Source organism: Psittacula echo, assembly GCF_963264785.1.
Source record: "Psittacula echo genome assembly, chromosome: 9".
Classification (NCBI taxonomy): Eukaryota; Metazoa; Chordata; class Aves; order Psittaciformes; family Psittacidae; genus Psittacula; species Psittacula echo.
Genome location: NC_137745.1, coordinates 6,284,298 through 6,307,246, shown reverse-complemented (window position 1 = coordinate 6,307,246; position 22,949 = coordinate 6,284,298). Strand labels below are relative to the sequence as shown.

The window sequence follows — 22,949 nt, the reverse complement described above, 5'->3', positions numbered from 1 at the left end:
CTTTAAGATCATCAAGTCCAGCCGTTACCCCAGGACTGCCAAGACCACCACTAAATCATATCACTGAGGGCCTCATCTACACGGGTTATGAACACTTCCAAGGAAAGTAACACTTTCTTGGGCAGCCTGTTCCAATGCCTGATCACCATTTTGGTGAAGAAATTGTTCCTAATCTCCCGTCTAAACCTTCCCTGGCACAGCTTAAGGCCATTTTCTCCTGTCCTGTCCATTGTTCCTTTGGAGAAGAGACTGACCCCACCTAACTACAACCTCCTGTCAGGTAGTTGTGGAGAGTGATAAGGTCCCCTTGAGCCCTTTCTTCTAAACAACCTGAACTAAACCCCTCCAGGTCCTTCAGCCATTCATCATCATACTTATTCTCCAGAACCTTCACCAGCTCCATTGCCCTTCTCTGGACTCACTCCAGCACCTCAATGTGTCTCTTGTAGTGAGGGGCCCAGAACTGGACACAGGGTTCAAGGTGCGGCCTCAGCAGTGCCCAGTGCGGGGGCACAATCACTGCCGTGACCCTGCTGCCACACTGGTGCTGATACAGGCCAGGATGCTGGTGGCTTCTTGGCTACCTGGGCACAAGCTGCTCCTGTTCAGCTCCATCAATCAGCATCCCCAGCTCCTTTTCCATGAGCAGTTTCCAGCCACCCTTCCCAAGCCTGGAGTGTTACAGAGGGTTGTTGTGGCTCAAGTGCAGGGCCCAGCACTTTACCTTGTTGAACATCATCCCATTGATGACATCTCATGGGTTCAGCCTGTCCATGTCCCTCTGCAGAGCGTCCTACCCTCGAGCAGATCAACACTCCCACCCAACTTGGTGTCGTCTCCAAATATACAGAGGGTGCCCTTGATCCTCTCATCCAGATCATCAGTGAAGATATTAAACAACACTGGCCCTAACACTGAGCCCTGAGGGACACCACTAGTGACCGGTCACCAACTAGATGTGCTGCCATTCACCACCACTCTTTGGGCTTGGCCATCCTGCCAGTTTCCAATCCAGCGAAGAATCCTCCTGTCCAGGCCATAGGCAATGTCCTCCATTTGTCCAGGAGCAAACTGTGTGAGACAGTGTCGGACGCTTAAATCCAAATACAGAATGTTTATAGCCTTTCCCTCGTCAACCATGCAGGTCACCTTATCATAGCAGGAGATATTCTGGGACCTGCGCACTAGACCAGGATGGCTGATAGGTGACTGAGGGTGGCTTAGAAAGCTCCTCTGCCAGCTCCTTCAGCACTCTTGGGTGGAACCCATTAGGTCCCATAGACTTGTGCATATCTAAGTGGAGCAGGAGGTTGTTAACCATTTCTTCCTCAATTATGGGGACTTCAGCCAGCTCCCCATCTCTGCCATCCAAATCAGGGTACTGAGTACCTTGGAGATGGCTGGTGTGACTATTAAAGACTGAGATAAAGGCAGTGTTATGTACCTCAGCCTTTTCCTCATCCTCAGTCACTAGGTTTTCCCTAGAATCCAGCAGAGGATGGAGGTTTTCCTTGACCCTCCTGTTGTTGCTAATATATTTGAAAAAATACTTTTTATTATCTTTTATGGCAGTGGCCAGATTTAGTTCCATCTGTGCCTTTGCCTTCTTAACTTTCTGTCTACATAACCTAACAACATCTTTATACTTTTCATGGGTTAACAATCCCTTCTTCCACAGGCAATAAACTCTCTTTTCCTAAGTTCCAGCACTATTTCGCTGTTCAGCCCCGCTGGTCTTTCCCACCAGTTTGATTTTCAGCACAGGGGTACTGCCCACTCCTGTGCCTTTAAGGATTTCATTCTTGAAGAGTGTCCAGCCTTCCTGGACCCGTTTGTCTTTCAGTAATGTTTTTGAAGGAATTCTGCGAACCAACATCCTAAACAGGCCGAAGTCAGCCCTCCAGAAGTGTAAGGTGGAGATTTTGCTGACCTTCTTCCAGATTTCTCCAAGGATTGAAAATTCAGCCGTTTCATGATACTTTGCCCAAGATGGCCCCAGCCATCACTTCACCCACCAGTCCTTCCCTGTTTGCCAACAGCAAACCTAGCCAGGCATCTCCCCCAGTTGGCTCACTACCAGCTCGGTCAGGAATTTGTCTTCCACACTCTCCAAGAACCTCCTGGAGTGTTTCTTCTCTGCTGTGTTATACTTCCAGCAGACATCTGGTAGGTTGAAGTCCCCACGAGAACAAGGGCAAGCAATGGTGAAACTTCTCCCAGGTGTTTGAAGAACGCTTCATCCATAGCTTCATCCTGCCTGGGTGGTCTATAACAGACTCCTACCAGGATACCAGCTTGGTTGGCCTTCCCCCGATCTTCACCCACAAACATTCAGCCTTCTCGCTCACAACACTGAGTTCAAGGCAGTCGATGCAGTCCCTACCATACAACGCAACCCCACCACCTCTCTTTCCTTGTCTGTCCCTTCCGAAGATCCTGTAGCCATCCACTGCAGCACTCCAATCATGTGAAACATCCCACCACGTTTCTGTGATGGTGATTATGTCATGATTTCCCTGGAAGCACAATGGCTTCCAGTTCCTTCTGTTTGTTGTCCATGCTGCGGGCTTTGGCATAAATGCATTTAAGTTGCCCTTTACATCTGGACTCCAGCAGTGGCACATTACCCCATGGCTCATTTCTAGAGAGCCTGGTGTTATCCCCTTCCCCTTCAAACCTAGTTTAAAGCCCTCTCTATGAGCCCTGCTAGCTCTTGGGCTAGAATCCTTTTCCCCTTTTAGGACAGGCATAGCCCATCTGCTGCTGGCAGGCCTAGTGCTGCGTAAACTGACCCATGGTCAAAAACCCCCAAATTCTGGTGCTGACACCAGTCACAGAGCCAGGAACTAATAAATGTGACTTTTCTGATGTAACCATTATCATTGTTTGTGACTGGCAGGAGGGACAAGAACACTACTTGGGCTCCCGAATCCTGAACCAGTCACCCCCCAGTGCCCTGAAGTCTTTCTTGAGTCTTCTCAGGCATCTTGAAGAGATTTCTTCATTGCTCACCTGGAAGACTAATAAAGGATAGTAGCCACAGGGCTGTACCAGATGAGTGAGTTTTCTGGTGACGTCCCTCATTCGGACTCCAGGAAGGCAGCAGTGAGTCTGATCAGGCAGGCATATAGGGCCCTCTGTTCCCCTTAGAGTGGTCACACTGAAAGGGCTGTTATCATCAGCTCGATGTCCAAGTGGAGATCAGTGATGAATGGAGTTTCTCAGGGGCTGGTATAGGGACCGGTGCTGTTCAACACCTTTGTTGGCAACATTGACAGTGGCATCGAGCACCCTCAGCAAGTTTGCCAATGACACCAAGCTGTGTGGTGCGGTTAACACACAGGAGGGAAGTGATGGGATCCAGAGACACCTGGACAGGCTGAAGAGGTGGCACCATGCAAACCTCATGGAGTTCAACAAGGCCAAGTGCAAGGTCCTGCCCTTAGCTCAGGGCAGTCTCAAGCACAAACACATGCTGCTGAGAGCAGCCCTGAGGAGGACTTGGAGGTGTTGATTGACAAGAAGCTCCCCATGACCCAGCTTCAGTGTGCACTTGAGCCCAGAACCACCCCGTGTGCTGGGCTGCACCCCCAGAGCATGAGCAGCAGCTCAGAGAGGGGATCCTGCCCCTCTGCTTTGTGAAGAGGAGATGTTAGAGCAGCTCCAGTGCCTAAAGAGGCTACAGGAAACCTGGAGAGGGGCTTTGGACAAGAGCCTGTAGGGACAGTACAAGGGGAATGGCTTTAACCTGCCAGAGGGGAGACTGAGATGAGCTCTTAGGCAGAAGCTCTTCCCTGTGAGGGTGCTGAGGCGCTGGCACAGGGTGCCCAGAGAAGCTGTGGCTGCCCCATCCCTGGCAGTGTTCAAGGCCAGGTTGGACACAGGGGCTTGGAGCAAGCTGCTCTAGTGGAAGGTGTCCCTGCCCGTGGCAGAGGGTTGGAACTGGGTGAGGTCCCTTCCAACACAAACCATTCTATGGTTCTGTGATTTCCAGAAGCATCTGGTGATTTTCTGCCCTGTTGCAGGTGTCTCCAAATATGTAATTTGTAAATGGAAACTACACAGCAGCATAAGCATAATGAGAAGAAAAATATTTGAAATGCCTTTGTTTCTCATGCATCTGCCTATAGAAATGTCTCTGTGTGTCTATATTGCATGTACAGCATCGAGGCCTCATTTCTACTTCCTGTCCCAGACAAGATGAAATATAAAGCAAGTCATAAACCACAGAACAACAGTCTCCTGAGCCCACTGGTTTTCTTGCTTTTTCTTCCAGCCCTTTGGTGTTTCCTCCCCGCTTTTCAGAAGCAAATGAAGGCTGCAGTGGTTCATTGAGCAGGCCACCACAGGTCTTCACCTTGCAGTCACTTAGGTCTAGGTAGGAGTGGTACCTCTCATTGAGGTGTATACTCTTCTTCCACCAAAATTTTAAAGTTGGAGGAAACTGTCAAGATTTAGAGAGTTAAATGCAGCTGTAAGGTAAGAGCACAATAGTGGTCGAAACAACCCAGTCTGAAAGAAGTTATTTTAGATCCTGCCTCTGAACTTGATTTTATGCAAGAGGGTTTTTTTGTGTCAGGTTCACCAGGTTCAAAACACAGCTGGGTACAGGAAGAAAGATGAGAAATATGACAATTATTCAAGTGGATTAGTATTAAGATAGTTGAAAATAGGGCAGCTTTGTACTTCCCTCTTAATATACATCAACAGTAAATACTGTAGCTTGTGTAATAAAGGACACAGATGCCTAGTGACTTATATTTATCTTTGATGAACAAGGTTTGTAAATGACAATGCATGCCCTTGTTTTCTACAAAAGCCTCTCTTTTCAGATGGTGACAGGTAGAGTATGTGGCAAGGTCAACCTGAGCCACTGCTGAGTGGGATTAGGAGGCTGCCCATGCAGCAGGGTCCCATAGCTTCACAAGGATGGAAAGCTAAGGACTGCTTAATTCTTTCCCAGTGTCAACAGTTAAATATTATAATACTGAGTAAGTCATTCTTATGTAATTGCTCATTGGAATTTGCCAAGTCATAAAGAAAATATGTTTTAATTTTTATTATCTTTTCTACAGCTGCAATAGCAATGTTTCAAACTCTTGTGTTCTCACTGTATTCTCATAATGTTGAGAAATGTTATGAAACGTTTCTGGTATTCATCAAATGCTAAAGGCCTCTTTATACAGGGGCTTTTTTGATTAATGAAGTTAGTATTAAATGCTTATTGTATGCTACAGCACAAGTTAAAATACAATGCTCTGAAAGAAAAGCTCGTGTGTAACTATAACAAATCTTGGCCAATATAATACACTTTCTGCTATCTTTCCTTTGTTAAGTATATGGGTTGTGTATTTCTGCTAGGGAACACTGTCTAGGCTGTTGCACATTGAGGATGAAGTCAAATACGAGATCCATTAAAGGAAGTGTTCAACTGGAGTCTTACCTATGTTATGTAAACATGTATGTGGGTGATGATGGATATTCCTGTTGAAGTACAAAAAATTAACCAATTTCTACATGAAGCAGTACATTCAGTTCATGTTAGAGGAACTTCAGTATTTTTGCTGTGCAGGCACATGTAGGTATCAATTGAAAGCAAAAAACTGGTTTTGTTGAGCATTTACCAGCATCATCTTCCAGCTACATCTCACAAGGCTAAATGGTGCCTTGATTTACTCCCTTGCCATGCCAGTAAGACTAGTGATGATGTTACCATCAGAATCAAATGACTTGTTGTGCTATATGCAAATTCTAGTAAGGAGAGAAAAAATAGATTGACCAGTGAGGAAATGCTGTGACCTAAGAAGTGAAGAGGAACCCATCCCTAGCCAGTAGAAGGCAAATCAGTGCTCTAAAACAATTAATAGCATTAGTATAAAAATCAGAGTGAGAAATGGCTGACTTTAGCCTATATATGTGATATAAATAACAAAGTTACTCTGTAGGTTGCTGCTGATCAGTAAAAGCTTTTCAAATTGCCTTAATTACATGCCTGCTTTGGAGGAGTCTGATAGATCCTGAGAGGAACATTTGTGCAGGTGATTCATCTGAGGCATTGTTTGATTGGTGTAATTCCGGTGGGACTGGTTACATCTGGTTCTTGACAAGAAAAGTGAAATTCTGCACTCTGCTTTTGTGGGGGGAAGGCTCAGATTTGCAGGAATTCTGGTTTGCTGAGCAGTTAGTGTGTGTATGCGGCTGTGGTGATTTTCCTGAATGAACAAATCCATCTGGCTGTGCTTTCCCAGGCTGGATTCCAGTGTATCCTATGTACTTGTATACAAGTTTGAAACATTGCTATTGCAGCTATAGAAAAGATAATGAACATTAAAAAAGCCAATCCAATCAGAAGTAATTAGTGTGGGTTTGGTGTGTATTGCCATTACAAGCCAGGGTGCTTTCAGCAGCTCTGCTGAAAAACAGTGAGCTTTCCTCTGTACCCAGGGAGGCTGAAAGATGGGATTGAGGTGTCAGCTTTTAAAAGTGATATTTTATTTTTCTTAATTGGCCTGAAAACCTGTTTTAATGACTTCTGCAGGTTAGTTGTAACCACTGAGGTGAGAGTTTAGAGTGAGTAGCGAGATTTCCCTAATGCTGGTGCCACCAACCTCTGCTCAGTTTAACTGTTGCTGCCTTTCCTCACACCCCCACATGCCCACATCCTGTGTTAAAGAAAAGCTTTGAAGAAGGGGAAATTTGTTGAGTGAATTGTTCTCTCTCAAGTGGATTTAAGCTGTGACTTAGTATGTGCTAGTACTTTAAAGGGAAGGGAGGGTTGTCAAGGAGTCCAGAATCTGTGTAACAAAGGGCCTGTCCTCACCTGGTTGATCTTCTCTTCTCTTTTGACTTAGAGAAATGTTTCTTCTCCCAGTAGTGTTAAATGAGCATGCCAAGCAAGCAAAAATGAAGTTACCAAACCTCTTCTCATGAAGGAGTTGTGCCAGGAGAACATGATGCAGCCACATCCTTGGGGCATGTGTCTCCAAGCAGACACTGCTGGGCTGGGGGTGCCCTGGGCTTCCTGTTCCCTTGCACACAGCCATCCTGACTAGGAAGGAGGAATGACATTTATTTATTTAACAAAGAGAAAAAAACAGGAAATCTGCTTGAAGTTTTCTGTGAAACTATTTTTGTGAACTGCACATTGTGAAGTTCATGGTCTTCAGTTTATCAGAAAATTGTACAATTGAGTTTAATTGCACCTCTGTGCTCTGGAGCCAGGCTGAGAGAGCTGGGCTGGTTCAGCCTGGAGAAGCGAAGGCTCCTTAAGGGGAGACCTTAGAGCAGCTCCAGTACCTAAAGAAGCTACAGGAAACCTGGAGAGGGGCTTTGGACAAGGGCCTGTAGGGACAGGACAAGGGGAATGGCTTTAACCTGCCAGAGGGGAGACTGAGATGAGCTCTTAGGCAGAAGCTCTTCCCTGTGAGGGTGCTGAGGCGCTGGCACAGGGTGCCCAGAGAAGCTGTGGCTGCCCCATCCCTGGCAGTGTTCAAGGCCAGGTTGGACACAGAGGCTTGGAGCAACCTGCTCTAGTGGAAGATGTCCCTGCTTGTGGCAAGGGGTTGGAACTGGGTGAGTTCCCTTGCAACCCAAAACACTGTGTGATTCTCTGAGTGACTTTGTGTACTAGCTTAAGTGCTTAGCTGAAGAGGCTGAACTTGCTTGGCCATCTAGACAGATGATAGAAAGTGTCTGCTGGCCAGAGGAGTTGATAGTAGGTCCCTGGTATGGGTGTCCCTGTTGTCCTGGGTAGCTTTATATTTCATCATGGGCTGGGAGAGAGCCTAAAGAAACTCCTAATTTCAGCATTTGAAGTTGGGTGGTGCAGAAATCCACTGTCAGCACCATTCACTTCTTCAGTCAAGCCATTTCCCCCAAAATCTTCACATTTCCTCCCCATGAACAGACGAGTATAACACACTCACTAGGTCAACAGCATTTACCTTGCTTAACCAAGTCATGTTGCAGTGGGGGGAGGCAGAACAGGTGAGTGCTGGAAGGAAAGCTGCTCCTGAGAAGCCCACGTAGAATCACAGAATAGGTTGGGTTAGAAGGGACCTTCAAAGCTCATCTAGTCCAACGCCCCTGCAATAAGCAGGGATATCTTCAACCAGATCAGGTTGCCAGTTCCTCTTCCTCCTTACCAGAGGGTGGTGAGATAAAGTCACTCAGTGGCAGGAAGGGCACAGGCAGGCAGAGAGGGACGTGAGGAGTTGGCTTTAGCAACCTGAGATCACTCAATGCCACCCCAGAACCACCCAGTGTCTGGGCCATCCACCCATTGCACACCATCGGCAGAGTTGATGGGAATTCTTTCCTAGAAAGGTGTGAAACCCACAGGGCTCCTGGTCAGTAGGAGAGCTCTGTGAGTTGATTTGCAATCTTTAAAAGGAAAAGAAAATAGTCACAGAATTGTACTTTCCATTTCAGAGTGATTCCTGTAGGAAATCTTCCAAATCCAAGCGAGACAAGGAGAAACAGGCTTGCAAGAGCTGCAGTGAAAGCTTCAACTCCATCACTAAAAGGCGGCACCACTGTAAGCAGTGTGGGGCAGTAAGTATCAGGATGCGCTAAGCTCTTTAGATTCTTCTGCTGAGACCGTTGAAGAGATTTGTTAATATTTTCCAGTGCAGGAACTACAAGATGTTCTGGTTCGTGGCAGGTCATTGACAGATCTTTCCACTTGCTTTACTCCCTGGAATCAGGGGGAAAAAAAAGTAAAACTCTGGGGCAAAGGGCATAGCCTGTGCTGGTTTAAAGGCAAATACAGTGCCTCGGTAGATAAAAGGAAAGGTAGTGCCTTTCCTGGGGATGTGCATGTGTCTGGGGAGGGAGCTGTCCCCTATATTTCGTGTGCAAAAACAGAATGGCCGCCTGACAGCCTTACTTCATAAAGCAGCTCTTTCTAGGATGAACAGTGAACATCCAATATTAAAGATAGATGGGTTCCTCTTCCCCTGAAGCAGAGTTGTCAAGAATTGCTTGTGCCAAAGTTGTTTTGTCCTGCTTGAAAAGTCATAAAAAAACCAGTCCTGGAGTTTCAAAGCCAGGTTGCTGAAGGTACTTGGCCACCCTTCCCCAGTGCCATTCGCTGACAGCTTAATTCATGGGGGGTTTTCTCTGCAAATCACCACAGCCAAAATGAGATTGATTTCTGCAAATATGACTTGAAACCTGCCTACTGTGACTTCAGTTGTACAGTTCAGTGTTTCTAATGTTACTAGTACAGAATACCGTTAAATACCATTAAATACCATTATTCATTTGAACTGCAGAAAAATTTTCAGCTGAAGAGAGACACCTAAGTGTGTAATTAAGATCTTTAAAGAAACCTCAGTTCCAGCAATTGGAATAAAATTACTGTGGAGGAGGCACTTTTTGCACTGGGGTTGGGATTTTCAACCTTCTCAGTTTGTTTTTATTAATGATTACTAAAATCATGAAATACGTTTATGGAGGTTTACAATGTTGCATTGCAAATACTAGCTTCCGTTGTGGCCAGAAATATAACAAGAATTGCATTATTAATAATCTGCTGTTAAACAGTGGTTGGTTGTGCCATGTTTACTGATGTGGCAATGGCATTCAAATTAAAGAAGTTAATTTGCGAAGTGTCAGACACCTTTACTCTCAGAATCAGTCCTTCCTAGACCATTGGATGATTGGCATTAAAAAGCACTAATTCCTTTGTCAACCTAAGCTCTTTTGGACTCGTGAAGGCTTATAAGAAAAGAAAAACAAACCTGCATGATGTTAATCATAAAGTAGTTCCCAAAAGGCATGTGTTTTCTTTAATTAGATATATTGGTATGCAGCATGGGATCACAAAACCATTAATTATTAATGGCGGTAAATAAAGTAAGTATTCAATTGGTCTCTCTTATGCTTACATTAGTTTTCTGGATTTTACTTTAATGACAACTGTTCTGCAAGTCACTTTCTTTGTGTTTTAATGATTCATAATAGAGCACCATCTTTCTGATACAGGTGATCTGCGCAAAATGTTCTGAGTTTAAATCACTTGCAGATAACAACCGTCATAATCGAGTGTGTAAAGAGTGTTTTCTGCAGTTACCAGCAAGCCCTTGCAGCCCTGGAGTGGAAGCCGTGGGAGAACACAAGAAAAGACTAGCTGCAGAGGTACAGAATTCAGCTAAGAAACTTATGGTGTGCCAGCTGCTTGAGTCTTGTTTGAAATAAAGTTGTTTGATTATCTTTCTTCCCCCACCATGGTATTTGACCCTTTAGTCTCTAACTTACATTGAATGTGACACAGCCCGACTGCTGTCTGCGAATGGCAAGCGTTCATCAGAGGATGCTGATTACAGGGGGCTGCAGACAGGTACTGCAGCTGAGCTTCAGCTTTCAAAGTGAAAAAAATTAGAGGAAAAACTTCTGGCTTTTTTTTTTTCTTATGGTGCATTTCAAATCCTGAGTTGTGCTCAGTAACTGCTGGCAAAATAAGGCTTGTTTTTTTCACTTTTAACTCCATCTAGAAGATACTTTTGCACTCCTTATTTCGCATCCTGTCAGAATCTCATTGAAATGAATTTTGCCAATTATGTAAAAGCTTGGCATCCTTCTGAAAGACCATCAGGATTTGCTGAAACTTTCTCAAACGTGCTATAATGCGGACTTTTTCCTGCAAGATGTGACTTCCACAAATTATATAATATGTGAACTACTGCTTCACAATTGCCACAGATGTCACCAAGCTTTACACCATGGTAGCAGCACATCCTACCCTTATTTTGTACAAGAACAGAAACATATTGGCAAACTGCTTTGTTTTATCCTCACCCACAACAACTGAACCTTCTCTTACCAGTGCCCGTTTTAGACTACAGCAGAGCTGTGAGTACCATTACACGCCGTGCTTTTCATGGGACACCTTGAGAAAAAGGTTTTTATTTTACCTGTGAAATACAGCCAGAAGTCACTGCGTGTATAAAAGAGGACATTTGTCTCAATTGGAAGTGCACCCTGCAGGGACATTGGGTTCCTGAAAGTGACACTGACACGCTGAGAACTAAACTTCATTGCAAACCATCATTCCTTCTGATATGGTGACGTGCACCATCCTGCTTTGAGCACTGCATGGAGAACTGAGAAACAGTCGCAGCCCATAGTGAAAAACATCTTATCTTGAAGAACATCTTTCTGGAAGCCATCCCTCAGAGCCATTACACTGCTCCTAGACCTGTTATATTCCTTAGCAGAACCAAACTACATGGAATATAGCTAGACTGAGCAGGAAATGGAAACCTGCCAGTGCATATCCAGAGCTCCTGTTGTAAATGCTTTCTCGAATAGTCTTCTTAGACCCTGCCCCACTGCTTCCCAGCATGTCATATTTCTTTCCAGGCTACTAAATATACCTATGTAGGTAAAAGTACACCAGAGCGAATCCTGCTGCTCAGGTGCTTTGTACCCAAACACATCCAGAACCTCAGGAATACCAAGTGGGGTAGAGTTACAAATGCACATTGCCCTTTCCTTAACTGCCGTGTCTGCAGAGCACTGACAAGATTCTAGATGTATTAAAAACTTCAGATATATACTGCATTATATACAGATTCATAAGCAATGCCTATAGATGATGAGCACTTAATATGCTCATACTATATATAGTCTATGATATCTCATGATAAACTTTATAGCACTGTTTCAACAGAGCTGTTTGCCTGAAAAGAGAAAACCTGCTGCTAACCCAGCCAAGAGCGCTGTTAACCTGAAAACCCAAAAAGCAGACCAGGGAAATATGACCCGTGGCTTGACTCTAGAAAGCAGATTATAGCAAAATGTTGTAAAAACCCAAGGAAGAGAGTAGTTTTGCTGTCATACGCTCAGGCTTCTAGCCTTCTGCTCAATCTTCAAAGGAGCAGATAAAATGCAAGAAAGTGGGTGTATAAAAAAGAAAGATCAGAGCCGGACTTTTCCTTTCCCTCCTATTTACATTAAACTTTCTTAACAAGCTTAATGGCAGCTGAGGAGATTGCCACTTTACAGATGTTATTATCAGATGCTAGGAATCCCCAGGAGATGTCTGTGCAAGGTCTAATGTGAGCAGGAAGTTTGTTTTTCTTCTTGTCAGAAGACAAAAATCTCTTTCAATCTTTCTTTGCACTAGTGCTCTGATTTGGCTCCTGTCTCTCTGCATCCAGGCACAACAGTGTCTGTTAATACACCTTTTGCATTAATATGAATTCATCCCCCAGCCTACTTTGCTAATCAAGAAAGTAGCTGCATCATCTTTATCACCATTCTCCATGTACTTGGTGGAGGTGGAATTTGGCTTCATGTCCGCTGGGAACATTAGTTCAGCATCTGCCTCTATTACATGGAATCGTGCAGTTTCTTGGTAGTATATAATAATGATTAAGCTTGTATTCATTTTTGTGCTATCCAGCATTTGCCCTACAGTAGTATTTGACTCTGAACAACTTAAATTAAGTATGCTTTATACTAAATTCTTGAAGCATTTTGCCCACGTAAGGATCAATGGAAACAAACAGCTCTCTTCTCTTTTTTTCTTTCTTTTTTTTCTCTTTCCTCCAGAAGCAAAGCATCTTGGCAGCTGAAAACAGCCTCTTCAGCAGCTACCTCCAGTTCCTTGAAAAAGGGAAGACTTGGTACAAAATGTGGGTGACCATCCCCAAGACTGAACCTCTTGTTCTGTACCTGCAAGGGAGTAGTCAGGTAAAATGGCATTCCTGGATAACACAGACCAAAAGGAAAACAAGAAAAAAGCATCAAGTTTAAATATGTCAAGCTGGGAAATAGGTCAAAGGGTTTGGCTTGGTTTCAACAACACATATGAACTTGGTATTCTGAATATATAGCGCAAAGCCTCAGAGATTTCAAATATTTGCGATCTGCAGTTACTGCTGATATGGTATGAGCAAATGTTTAAGCTCATTGCTTTTCTTCTCAAGTTTTTAACCAAAAAGGACAAAATAAGGTTAATGTGGTTGTGTTTTGGGGCATTTTAGGGGTTTCTGACAGTTGTGTTCAAAGATTTTATTAGGGAAAGCCCTTCCTGGTAAGATGTATAGAGCTGCAAAGCAGTCTGAATATTGCAATTGCTGGTTCAGGCTTTTCTGGTTTTTTAAACCTAGCTCAAGTTTGAGAGGGTGGAAGATTTCCTGGAAATGTAGATGTTGTTTGGCCTCAAAAATGGACTGTATTTGGTAAAGCTCCTTGTCAGAGCATCATGGAATTTTATCTTTACTTGAAATAATCACTGTAATAAGTGGGTTCGGTTTTTTTAAAGTGTGTTGTTGAAACTAACTAGCATTTGCGTGTGATGAAAGTCAAGGGATAGGAATATCTATATGCAAGATAGACTATCCAAAATAGAAATATCAGTCATGCTTCCTTAGTGCTGAAGGTAAAGAATGACAACGCTGAAATGAGATTTCCCATACCCAATCTTATATTTGGTGTTTGACACTTTTATATAGAGCTTTGTTTCATCTCCTGGGTGGGATGGAGGAAGAAGTGGGTCTGAATTAAGCCTAATCTGCTGCATGTCATGATGTGAAGGGTTTATTTTTTATTAGCATCAGTTTGAATGGCTGTAGCAAGGAACAGTCTGGGAACTAAATATTACTCATTATTTTATACAGGTATTCAGAGTAAAGCTTACCCTGTAGCAAATGTTCAGCAAGAAGAACACATCTTTAAAAGTGTGCTAGTTTTGCTGCTTGTCAGCAAGAACACCTCTGCTTTTAAATAAGCATGTGTGATGTTTTATGCATAGTGCTTGAAGAGTCTCTAAGCTTAAATGTGGAGCTCCAGACACAGCTCACTTGGCTTTGTCTGGGATTCGCACCCCACACTGAGTGAGCTTCCAATTCATCCCGCGGGCAATGGGCCGCCTGGCTTCTTTCCTACTAAACAGGAGATGCATGACTGAAATTACCAGTTGAAGAAGCAAACGGCTTCAGACAAAGCACTGAGATGAATACAGCAAATCCAATCTTCAGATCTCTCTGGAGTCAGAGTCTGGAGAAAGGAAAAAAAGCTTTAAAAAAAAAAGCAAAGAGAATGGCTTCACTGGAAAACTTTTCAAGTGATGTGAAAGCTGTGTCTCAGCAGCAGACCAGCACAAGCCCTATATCCCATACAAATCAAGCCAGAGTGTCTCACACAGAGGCAAGCTTGAGGAAGATGAGTGGGACTAGAGGGAAGAAGTCTAAGTTTTTGGCCTTCCTCACTCAGGAGCAATGTATGTCATCTGAGAGATGACTAGAAGGAGGAACTGAGAGGAAAAAATGTCTCTTACATGGTTTGACCTAGGAAGATAATTTCTCCTAGTGCCCAATCAATTGTTGCAGGACAGTACAAATTATAACCCCATGGGATATACATCAGCTGCATTTAATGCACAGCAGAATGATGCTCAGTTCTCCAGACCCCTCCTGACAGTTGTGAAAAGTCAGGGTTGGAAGCTGTAGGAGCTTCTGTGCTTCAGATACTATGTTCTTTGCTCCATGTCCTGCCAAATTTGATCTTAAGCCTCTGCTGATATTATTAGTAAGATGCTATTTTTTAGGGAGAAAGGATGCCTTTGACGCTGATTGTTAATTTTATGACAGTCAAATTTAGTGGGTAGTGTCCTCAACTATTTTAGGTGTGAGATAAATCTTCCAATAAAGCAGGGAAAAAAGCATACAGGACAAGGTTGATTTATCAATAACTAAGCCAAGATTTAGTCTCAGGAATCAACAGTTGCAGGCTGAGACTATAAGGAACAAAAATGAACCCCTTCTTTAAGGGCTTACCATTCCCACTTGTTTACTTTCTTCCATTTGCATCCACCTGAAGGAAAAAATTACAAAGCAAATCGCATTCTTTGGTATTAACACAAGTTAATAATTAACCCAAGTTAATGTTTACAGAGTATGCACTAGAATTCCGAGAAAAATCTCTTCTAGAGCTTCTTTCCTGGTGGCTGAGTGTCTGCAGTCAGTGGGAAACACTCACGTGCTTGAATGTTACTTACCCAGGCATTGTTTTATTTTGTAAAACCACCTATAAGCGTCTCACAAACCTCTTCAGGCCTGCAAATAAGCATAAAAGTTTCAGTGCCTAAAGAAGAGGGGCTTCTTGGGAATAACATTGCCAAAAATGGTATTAAAGGTCTTCAAACACAGGCCAAGTGAAGCATGGCTGCAGGAGCTGGGAAGTTGGGGGATTGCTTTTTAAAACAACAGAAAGAATAGCTGCTTCCTGGGAGGAAGGAGTAAACCAAAGTGAATCTGGAGCTTCTGACGCAGTAAAAGCCCTGACAGCATTTGTCCTCTGCACTCCCAGCCCTTACACCGAAGATGTGCAGATGGAAATACAACTCACAGGCTTTAAAATAGCAAGAAAACTGCTCTTTTGCTTTAGATCCTTGTTCCAGCAGAATTAATTAATCTGCTGAATGTTCACAGTTTAAGTAAGTCTTGCATAAGGCAATAAGGATAAAATTCACAGCTTATTTAGATACGGAAATCGTACCATTTTTATCTGTCCTCAGACTGAACAGAGCTTATGCAGCTGGTTTTTAAATGTTGGAGTAGAATTATAGAAGTTTGCTTATAAGCAAAGACCACCTCAAGCTTAATGATCAGGGTTGTTATAGACACTGGTCTGTCTTTCCAAGAGCTCTGGAAAGAGCCTGGGAAAGAACCTGGAGCTTCTGCCCCCATTGGCCTTGTAAAATGTGCAGCTACCACCACAGCTCTGCATTAACCTACACCTGATGGAGGAATGAAGAATTAGGGAGTCCCAGATAGCTAGAAACGAAGTTAATTTTTGAGAAATACGGAGAGTGAATCTGTACTAGTGAGAGTTAGTGTATGTAATAGTCACCAGGTTGGATCCAAGAGAAAACTGTGCTTTCTGAAGAAAAATCTTTTGTTAATCATGGAAATGTGATTTACTCCTAGAAAATACAGGAGTATCTGAGTTTGAAGTTGAGGTCAGAGTTTTAGAGAAGTGTTTTTTGGGCTTGTCTGTTGACCCTGTTCATGTGAAGCTTTCATTGGCCCTGCACAAAACTCAGCCTTGCCTTTTTCAGGGTCCTGCAGAGCTTTGCATCTTGGCACACAATTGTATCACAAAATCACAGACAGGTTCAGGCTGGACCTTAAAGCTCAACCAGTTCCAACCCCCTGCCATGAGCAGGGACACCTTGCACTAGACCAGGTTGCTCGCACATGATTTTGCTATTATCAGAATCCAGGTAAACTACACCTGTGGAGTTTCTGATAGCTAGGCACTGCTGGCCTTGTGAGGGTCTGCTGCCCAAAGGGTGCCAAAAGCTTCCCCTTGAGCTATCTCGGAAGCCTGCCTGTCTTTAGCATCGCTGGTGCCCTCCTAACCACTAGTGAAATCTGGCTCTCCATCGTGGTGCTGTTAATTTGATGGTTCCTCACTGTTAATTGTTAAATCCAGTGGTTTTTCATAGAATCATAGAATAGGGTTGGAAAGGACCTCAAGATCATCCAGTTCCAGCCCCCCTGCCATGGGCAGGGACACCTCACACCATGCCACCCAAGGCTTTGTCCAACCTGGCCTTGAACACCGCCAAGAATGGAGCATTCACAACTTCCCTGGGCAACCCATTCCAGTGCCTCACCACCCTCTCAGTAAAGAATTTCTTCCTTATATCCAATCTAAACTTCCCCTCTTCAAGTTTGAACCCGTTACCCCTTGTCCTGTCACTACAGTCCCTGATGAAGAGTCCCTCCCCAGCATCCTTGTAGGCCCCCTTCAGATACTGGAAGGCTGCTATGAGGTCTCCACGCAGCCTTCTCTTCTCCAGGCTGAACAGCCCCAACTTTCTCAGCCTGTCTTCACATGGGAGGTGCTCCAGTCCCCTGATCATCCTCATGGCCTCCTCTGGACTTGTTCCAACAGTTCCATGTCCTTTTTATGTTGAGGACACCAGAACTGCACACAATGCTCCAAGTGAGGTCTCACAAGAGCAGAGTAGAGGGGCAGGATCACCTCCTTCTACCTGCTGCTCACGCTCCTCTTGATGCAGCCCAGGATACGGTTGCTTTCTGGGCTGAGAGCGCACACTGAAGCCGGCTCATGTTCATTTTCTCATTGACCAACACCCCCAAGTCCTTCTCTGCAGGGCTGCTCTGAATCTCTTCTCTGCCCAACCTGTAGCCGTGCCTGGGATTGCTCCAACCCAAGTGTAGGACCTTGCACTTGGCATGGTTAAACTTCATAAGGTTGGCATCAGCCCACTTCACAAGCGTGTCAAGGTCCCTCTGGATGGCATCCCTTCTCTCCAGCGTATCAACCGAACCACACAGCTTGGTGTCATTGGCAAACTTGCTGAGGGCGCACTCAATCCCACTGTCCATGTCACCGACAAAGATGTTGAACAAGACCGGTCCCAACACCGATCCCTGAGGGACACCACTCATTACTGGTCTCCAGCCAGACATTGAGCCATTGACCACAACTCTTTGCGTGCAGCCATCCAGCCAGTTCTTTATCCACCAAGTGGTCCACCCATCAAATTGATGTCTCTCCAATTTAGAGACAAGGTTGTCGTGTGGGACAGTGTCGAATGCTTTGCACAAGTCCAGGTAGATGACATCAACTGCTCTGCCCCTGTCCATCAGTTCCGTAGCCCCATCATAGAAGGCCACCAGACTGGTCAGGCAGGATTTCCCCTTCGTGAAGCCACGCTGGCTGTCACCAACCACCTCCTTGTTTTTCATGTGCCTTAGCATGCCTTCCAGGAGAATCTGGTCCAAGATTTTGCCAGGCACAGTGGTGAGACTGACTGGTCTGTAATTCCCTGGGACATCCATTTTCCCCTTCTTGAAAATCGAGGTTATATTTCCCTTTTTCCAGTCGTTGGGAACAATGACATGGTCTGTTCAGTGAATTTGATGTCAGGCTAGGGACTAGTGACCTTCCAAAATATCTTTTCTAAGGTGAACATTGTGTCATGTATGTCTGAAGTTGGAATTAGATCGTAAGGGAGTAGAGAGTGGAATTTGGATAGAAAAAACAGGGATTTTCTAAGCCTTCTCAAAAGTAGGAGGGGAAGATGGTCCATCAGTGGGTTCAGTGTAGTTGTGTAAGGGAGCTCATATGCTGCAGAGAGTTGTGCAGTGCAGGAGGCATGTCTGTATGGAGGGGGGGCATGAAATAGAGCTGCCTCTGTATGTGTTGTAATGGCTATTATAGAGCAATAAATAAATGCTGCTGTGATTATCTAGATAAATAACCCATTATATGACACTGCTTAGAGTCATGATGAGTGCACAATGCTTGTGATTACTGACAGTGTTACACATCCAGTAGATTTTTATATGTCACTCACTATCTCAGGAAAAGGAATGAAATCAACGCTAAAGCAAAGCTCTCCTCAGGACTGGGGGGTTTGGTTTCACAGGATACTGATACCATGCAACCTTAGTATATTGCATGCGCAAATATAAAAAAAAAGTAACAAAACACCACAATTAAACCAGCCAAATCCAGTACGCTCTTAAACCGGAATGTGAAATTTGTCTCTCTGTAAGGCCTGTAAATCCTACTGAAGTGCTCCGTGTAGGTCCTGAATTCCTTGTGCGTGCAGAATAACCACTGTATTTGCTGGCCTCCAGGTAGGAGGGAAAGGGCTCAGTGGAATAGAGGGAATCCAAGATGCTCATGGTGCTGAGATCTGGTTTGAGTGTGTGATGTGGGGCTGTGCTTCGCCTTTATCTGTCAGTAGCGCAGCTGTGCGGAGATAATTGAAATCCATTCCTTTTGGATCAGGCAGGTACACAGAAAGTCGCAAAGGCATCATATTAAGAAAAGGGAGGAAGCAAGACCAAAGGCAGGCTGCTTAATTTGCCTGTGTCTGCACATGTTGGGTAGGTGTAACCTGTACAGTTCAAACATCAATTTGCTCTTACACTGCACTTCTTGGCTACAAACGATAATCATTTTCCATTGTCATGGACAACCTCCAGCTTTACATGTGGCAAGTTGTAGTGCCTGTTTTCCTAAACCAAGTTCAGTGAAGCAGGCATGGTTGAGCTTGCATGTGCTCTTGTGCATTTTGTATTCATGAGTCCCATGCTTCTTTGCTTTAGCACTGCCACGTATGCAGGTCTGTTTGAACCCCCGCATGTGCAGACCTCTCTGTTCATACTGATGGCTGTGGTGTCAGGATCTAGAGATTGTATGCTGCTTGTAAGACAACTGCTTACGCTCAAATAGGAACTGAATTCTTCAGTGTTTGACCTAAAGCTGCAGTGAATCTCCTTGAATAGTGTTTGGTCTTTAAGAGGTGGGATCTGGCATTTTTGCATAACAGCAAGAAGGAAGCCTGTATTTATTTAATAAAATGTTTAGACACATTTTTTACTGTGTAGTTTTTACCCTGTGGTTAATGTGTGTGTTTGCACTGATGGGGGCAGTTCTGAAACTTAAATTCCTTCAGTCTGAGGGTTAGAAAAAAGAAGTTTTTCTTTTTTTGTTTGCCATTGTTCTCAGAGCCGTGGTCCCCTTCCAGATTTACCAAGTCATCTGCATTCCATAAGGGGTGACAAAAGAACAACTTTGCCACTTCTTTGTGGGATACCTTGTTAACTTTGGTAGCTGCTACAAGAGGCAACAGCTTCTTACAGATATTGATGCTTGTGTGGTTTATACCTCAGTTTGGGGACCCACCTTTGAAAGTGCTTTGCTGGCATCAGTTGAAATTAGTTGCTTGGTGATGGCATAGTCTTGCCTTGCTGAAGTACACCTTTCCTGAGAGCTTAGAAGAGTTGGTTGATGCTCAGGATCTGACTGTTGGATACCTGTATCGCTCCTTAGGTCTTTGAGTTAATTTGGCCTTGAAGGGATGTTCAAGAATCTGAGCTCCAACTCCCCTGACAGCTCTGAAAAGCAGTATTATTAACCCCAGACCTTCTTGAGAAGATTCACCAACTTATTTAAAAGCTGAAATTTTCCTTTATTTCAGTCTCTTCCCTGGTGGTTGTATTTATGTCTCTCAGTGCCTGACTCTGCTTGTCTCCTTTTAACCAATCCTACAAATGTCCCTTGAAGTTCAAAAGAGACCATGCTGACCTATTCTCAGCAGGATCCAGTTGCCTATACCTAATGCAAAGGGTTTTTTTTGTAAAAGACAGCGTGCATTAGTTGTCTGTGAAATTATATGATGAAAAGCCCCAGTGATGCCACTGCTGGATCTATATTCTTGCTGTGAACAGAAACTTGTTAAATAAGAATACAGCACCAGTAACTCTTTGCCTTTTGTTGTTCGAAGGTAAGCAGTCAGTATAGCCTCTTCTCTGTGTTGTGTGCTACAGTCCTGCCTGGGGAGCTGACTGTACATGGCTCTGGAACTGCATTCTTGTGCTGGTTGAGGTGTGTGCGGGCTGGCTCTGCAGGCGCTGGCACGGGGCGGGGGGGGCGGTGTGTCAGCTGGCGGCACACCCTGGGATGCTCCGGTGCCGGGGGAGCTGTGGTGTAGCTGCTGCGCCTGAGGCTGTGCCTGGTGACCATGCCCCCAGTGTGGTGTAACGCATCTCCAGCCACACTGTACTACTGCAGAGCGAGCTTGGAACGTTCAAAATAGGCTCTTCTTTAATCCCACTGGGAGGGAATCTTTCATTCCTCCACAGCAGGCCTCCGCTCCTCCCGTTTCAAGTACTGTTTGTTGCTGAGTTTTTACATTTGTTCTCTTCTTTAGGATGGACGGAGCCCACGTCCTATTCCTCTGCCTGGATATGAAGTCAGTTTACCAGGTTCTGGTGAGAAGTTTGAAGTAAAGCATATCTTTAAGCTTTGCCAGTCCCAGCAAACTCTATATTTCAGTGCGGAAGATGAAGAACTGCAGATGAAATGGATGGAAATTCTCACCAAAGCGGCCAAAGGGGAAACTGAAGGTACAGCTGAAGGGCTCAGCAACCCATAGAGCAAGTTTCATTTAGTTTCTTTCCTACATGCTATAAACCATCATCACTTGAATTTAGTATTCATGGCACTTTGGAATCTGTATGGCTTTATATTTTCGTGTGTCTGCATAGGAAATTCAGTGGTTTCTCTCCTTTTATTGTACATTTTTCACATGTGGTAATTATCTGGCATATATTATGTTAAAGAAAAAAGTAGTTGTAGTTGGTGGTGGTGTAGATGCTGGTTTTAAAACGAAAGACAAAAGAGAAAAGCATTAATTTTATCAAAGGTAATGGAAAACCGTTGGTCTCTTGTTTTCCTAATTGTATATTTTCCAGTCTTTTTGATTGCTGTTTAGTGCAGGATGTGTATAGTCTGTGATTAGTTCTATAAATGCTGCCTTTTAAGTTAAATGTTGTAAAGGCTTGTGCTGGCCACTGACATTCCATTCTTTGTCCTCTTCCTCCTTGTGAAAGGTCTTTGTGAAGTGTGAGCAATGTACTGAGTATTTTCCCTTTGCTAAAACTATGTCTCTGCTATTTTGAGATGACCTGTTCACAAGACAAATACTGTAGAAGGGACTTCTAAAAATGACTGCAGACTGTGCAGAAAAGAACATTAAGAAGACTCATTGATTTTAAGCATTTATAATATTGTTTTGTTTTCTTTTGAAACCAATACCTTCCTTCCTTCTATTTGAACCCATTTTGATGTAAGTGATCAAACATTTTATACTGCAAACTGGGTTACGATCAATAAACAAGAACATTTTTAGTACACGCAGTACAAAAAGGTGACTTTTTTGTTGTATTGGTTAATTTAAAAGTGACCTAGGATTTATTTATATAATTTGTAAATAATGTTTCATAAGTATTTTAAGAATTTTTTAAGATCTCAGCGTAACACAATTTAGTGCGTAGAATAAGAGATATTTGTATGAACTGAATTTGTAATTTAATTTTCCTGTTCACCTGTATTTGTCTCATTTTCAAACATAAGTGCTTATCTATTTAAATAAAAATTCATTCAGTTAACTCCTGAGCCAGATTTCCAAGGCACAGCAAGCTTTAGGCCAACATTTAATATAGGTTTAAAGAAAGAAAAAAGAAAAAAAAAGGCATGTCTGTTCATAGTGATAGTAAGCATGTAGTACTGAGAAAAATGAAATAAAATCCGTCACAGTACTGTATTTTTAAATGGTTTGGTTTAACTTTTGTTTCCTCTTCAGCCTTCTACGTGTTGTCATATGGGTAGGAGCAAAGAGCTATTCCATACAGATAGAGTTTGTTAGGAGTGTTGAAAGTTGGTGATCTGCACCAGCGAGTGCTTTTATTACCTGTGGAAAAGAATTTGGGTTTTCCCTTGTTTGGGGTTTGTTGGGTTTTTTTACATTGGTGTCATAAATACTATACCTGAAGTCCATGATGCTGAAAATGAGAAGCCATGTATTTAATCAGCTACTGAGGCTCACGTCTTCCCCCTCCTCCTGTCTGCACCCCACTAATCAGTTGCCATGAAAGGGGTTTCTTGCAGAGTAATTTTTACCATATAGTTCATGAAAAGGAGTTATTTTCAGCATATGCTATTTCCTCCCCCAGGCTTCCCTGAAAATACAGGAATGTAGAATACTTGCCTTGAAAATGTTCTGGAGTATTTCTGGTTTCGGGTTTGGTTGAGGGTTTTGGGGTTGGGTTTTGTTTGGTTTGGGGTTTTTGTTGTTGTTGTTGTTTTAAGGTTTTTCCTTTATTACTCCACATGCTTGGGTCTTTTTCTTTGTTACCAAGAGAGAAATGGGAAGGGAAAATGTTAAACCAAAGCAAAATGAATGCATCTTTATACATCTTTCATTTCCTATTTTTATTAACCAAAACTTTAGAACACCTTTTTTTGATTTTTCTCCATTTTATTTTTTTTTAAAACTATGTCAGAATACATCTAACCATTTTCTATTCCTCAGGTCACCTTTTTATGATAAAAAGTACTTGTATTGTACCTGCGGTGTTAACACAGGATGATGGCACCCAGGGGCGTTT

At 43.5% G+C, this 22,949-nt stretch overlaps 1 protein-coding gene across 3 annotated transcripts in view; it reads left to right on the top strand.

The window, feature by feature from the left end:
* FGD3 (FYVE, RhoGEF and PH domain containing 3) overlaps positions 1 to 22,102 on the top strand; it is a 50,663-nt gene extending 28,561 nt beyond the window's left edge. For 2 of the 3 annotated variants that reach the window (XM_080625679.1, XM_080625677.1), the window contains 4 exons: positions 8,431 to 8,553; positions 9,988 to 10,140; positions 12,559 to 12,699; positions 20,711 to 22,102. In XM_080625679.1, the coding sequence (XP_080481805.1) occupies positions 8,431 to 8,553; positions 9,988 to 10,140; positions 12,559 to 12,699; positions 20,711 to 20,935 (642 nt within the window). In that variant the 3' untranslated portion in view covers positions 20,936 to 22,102. The remainder of the gene's footprint in view (positions 1 to 8,430; positions 8,554 to 9,987; positions 10,141 to 12,558; positions 12,700 to 20,710) is intronic. The other variant, XM_080625678.1, reaches the window with a different exon arrangement.
* Positions 22,103 to 22,949: the final 847 nt, after the last annotated feature.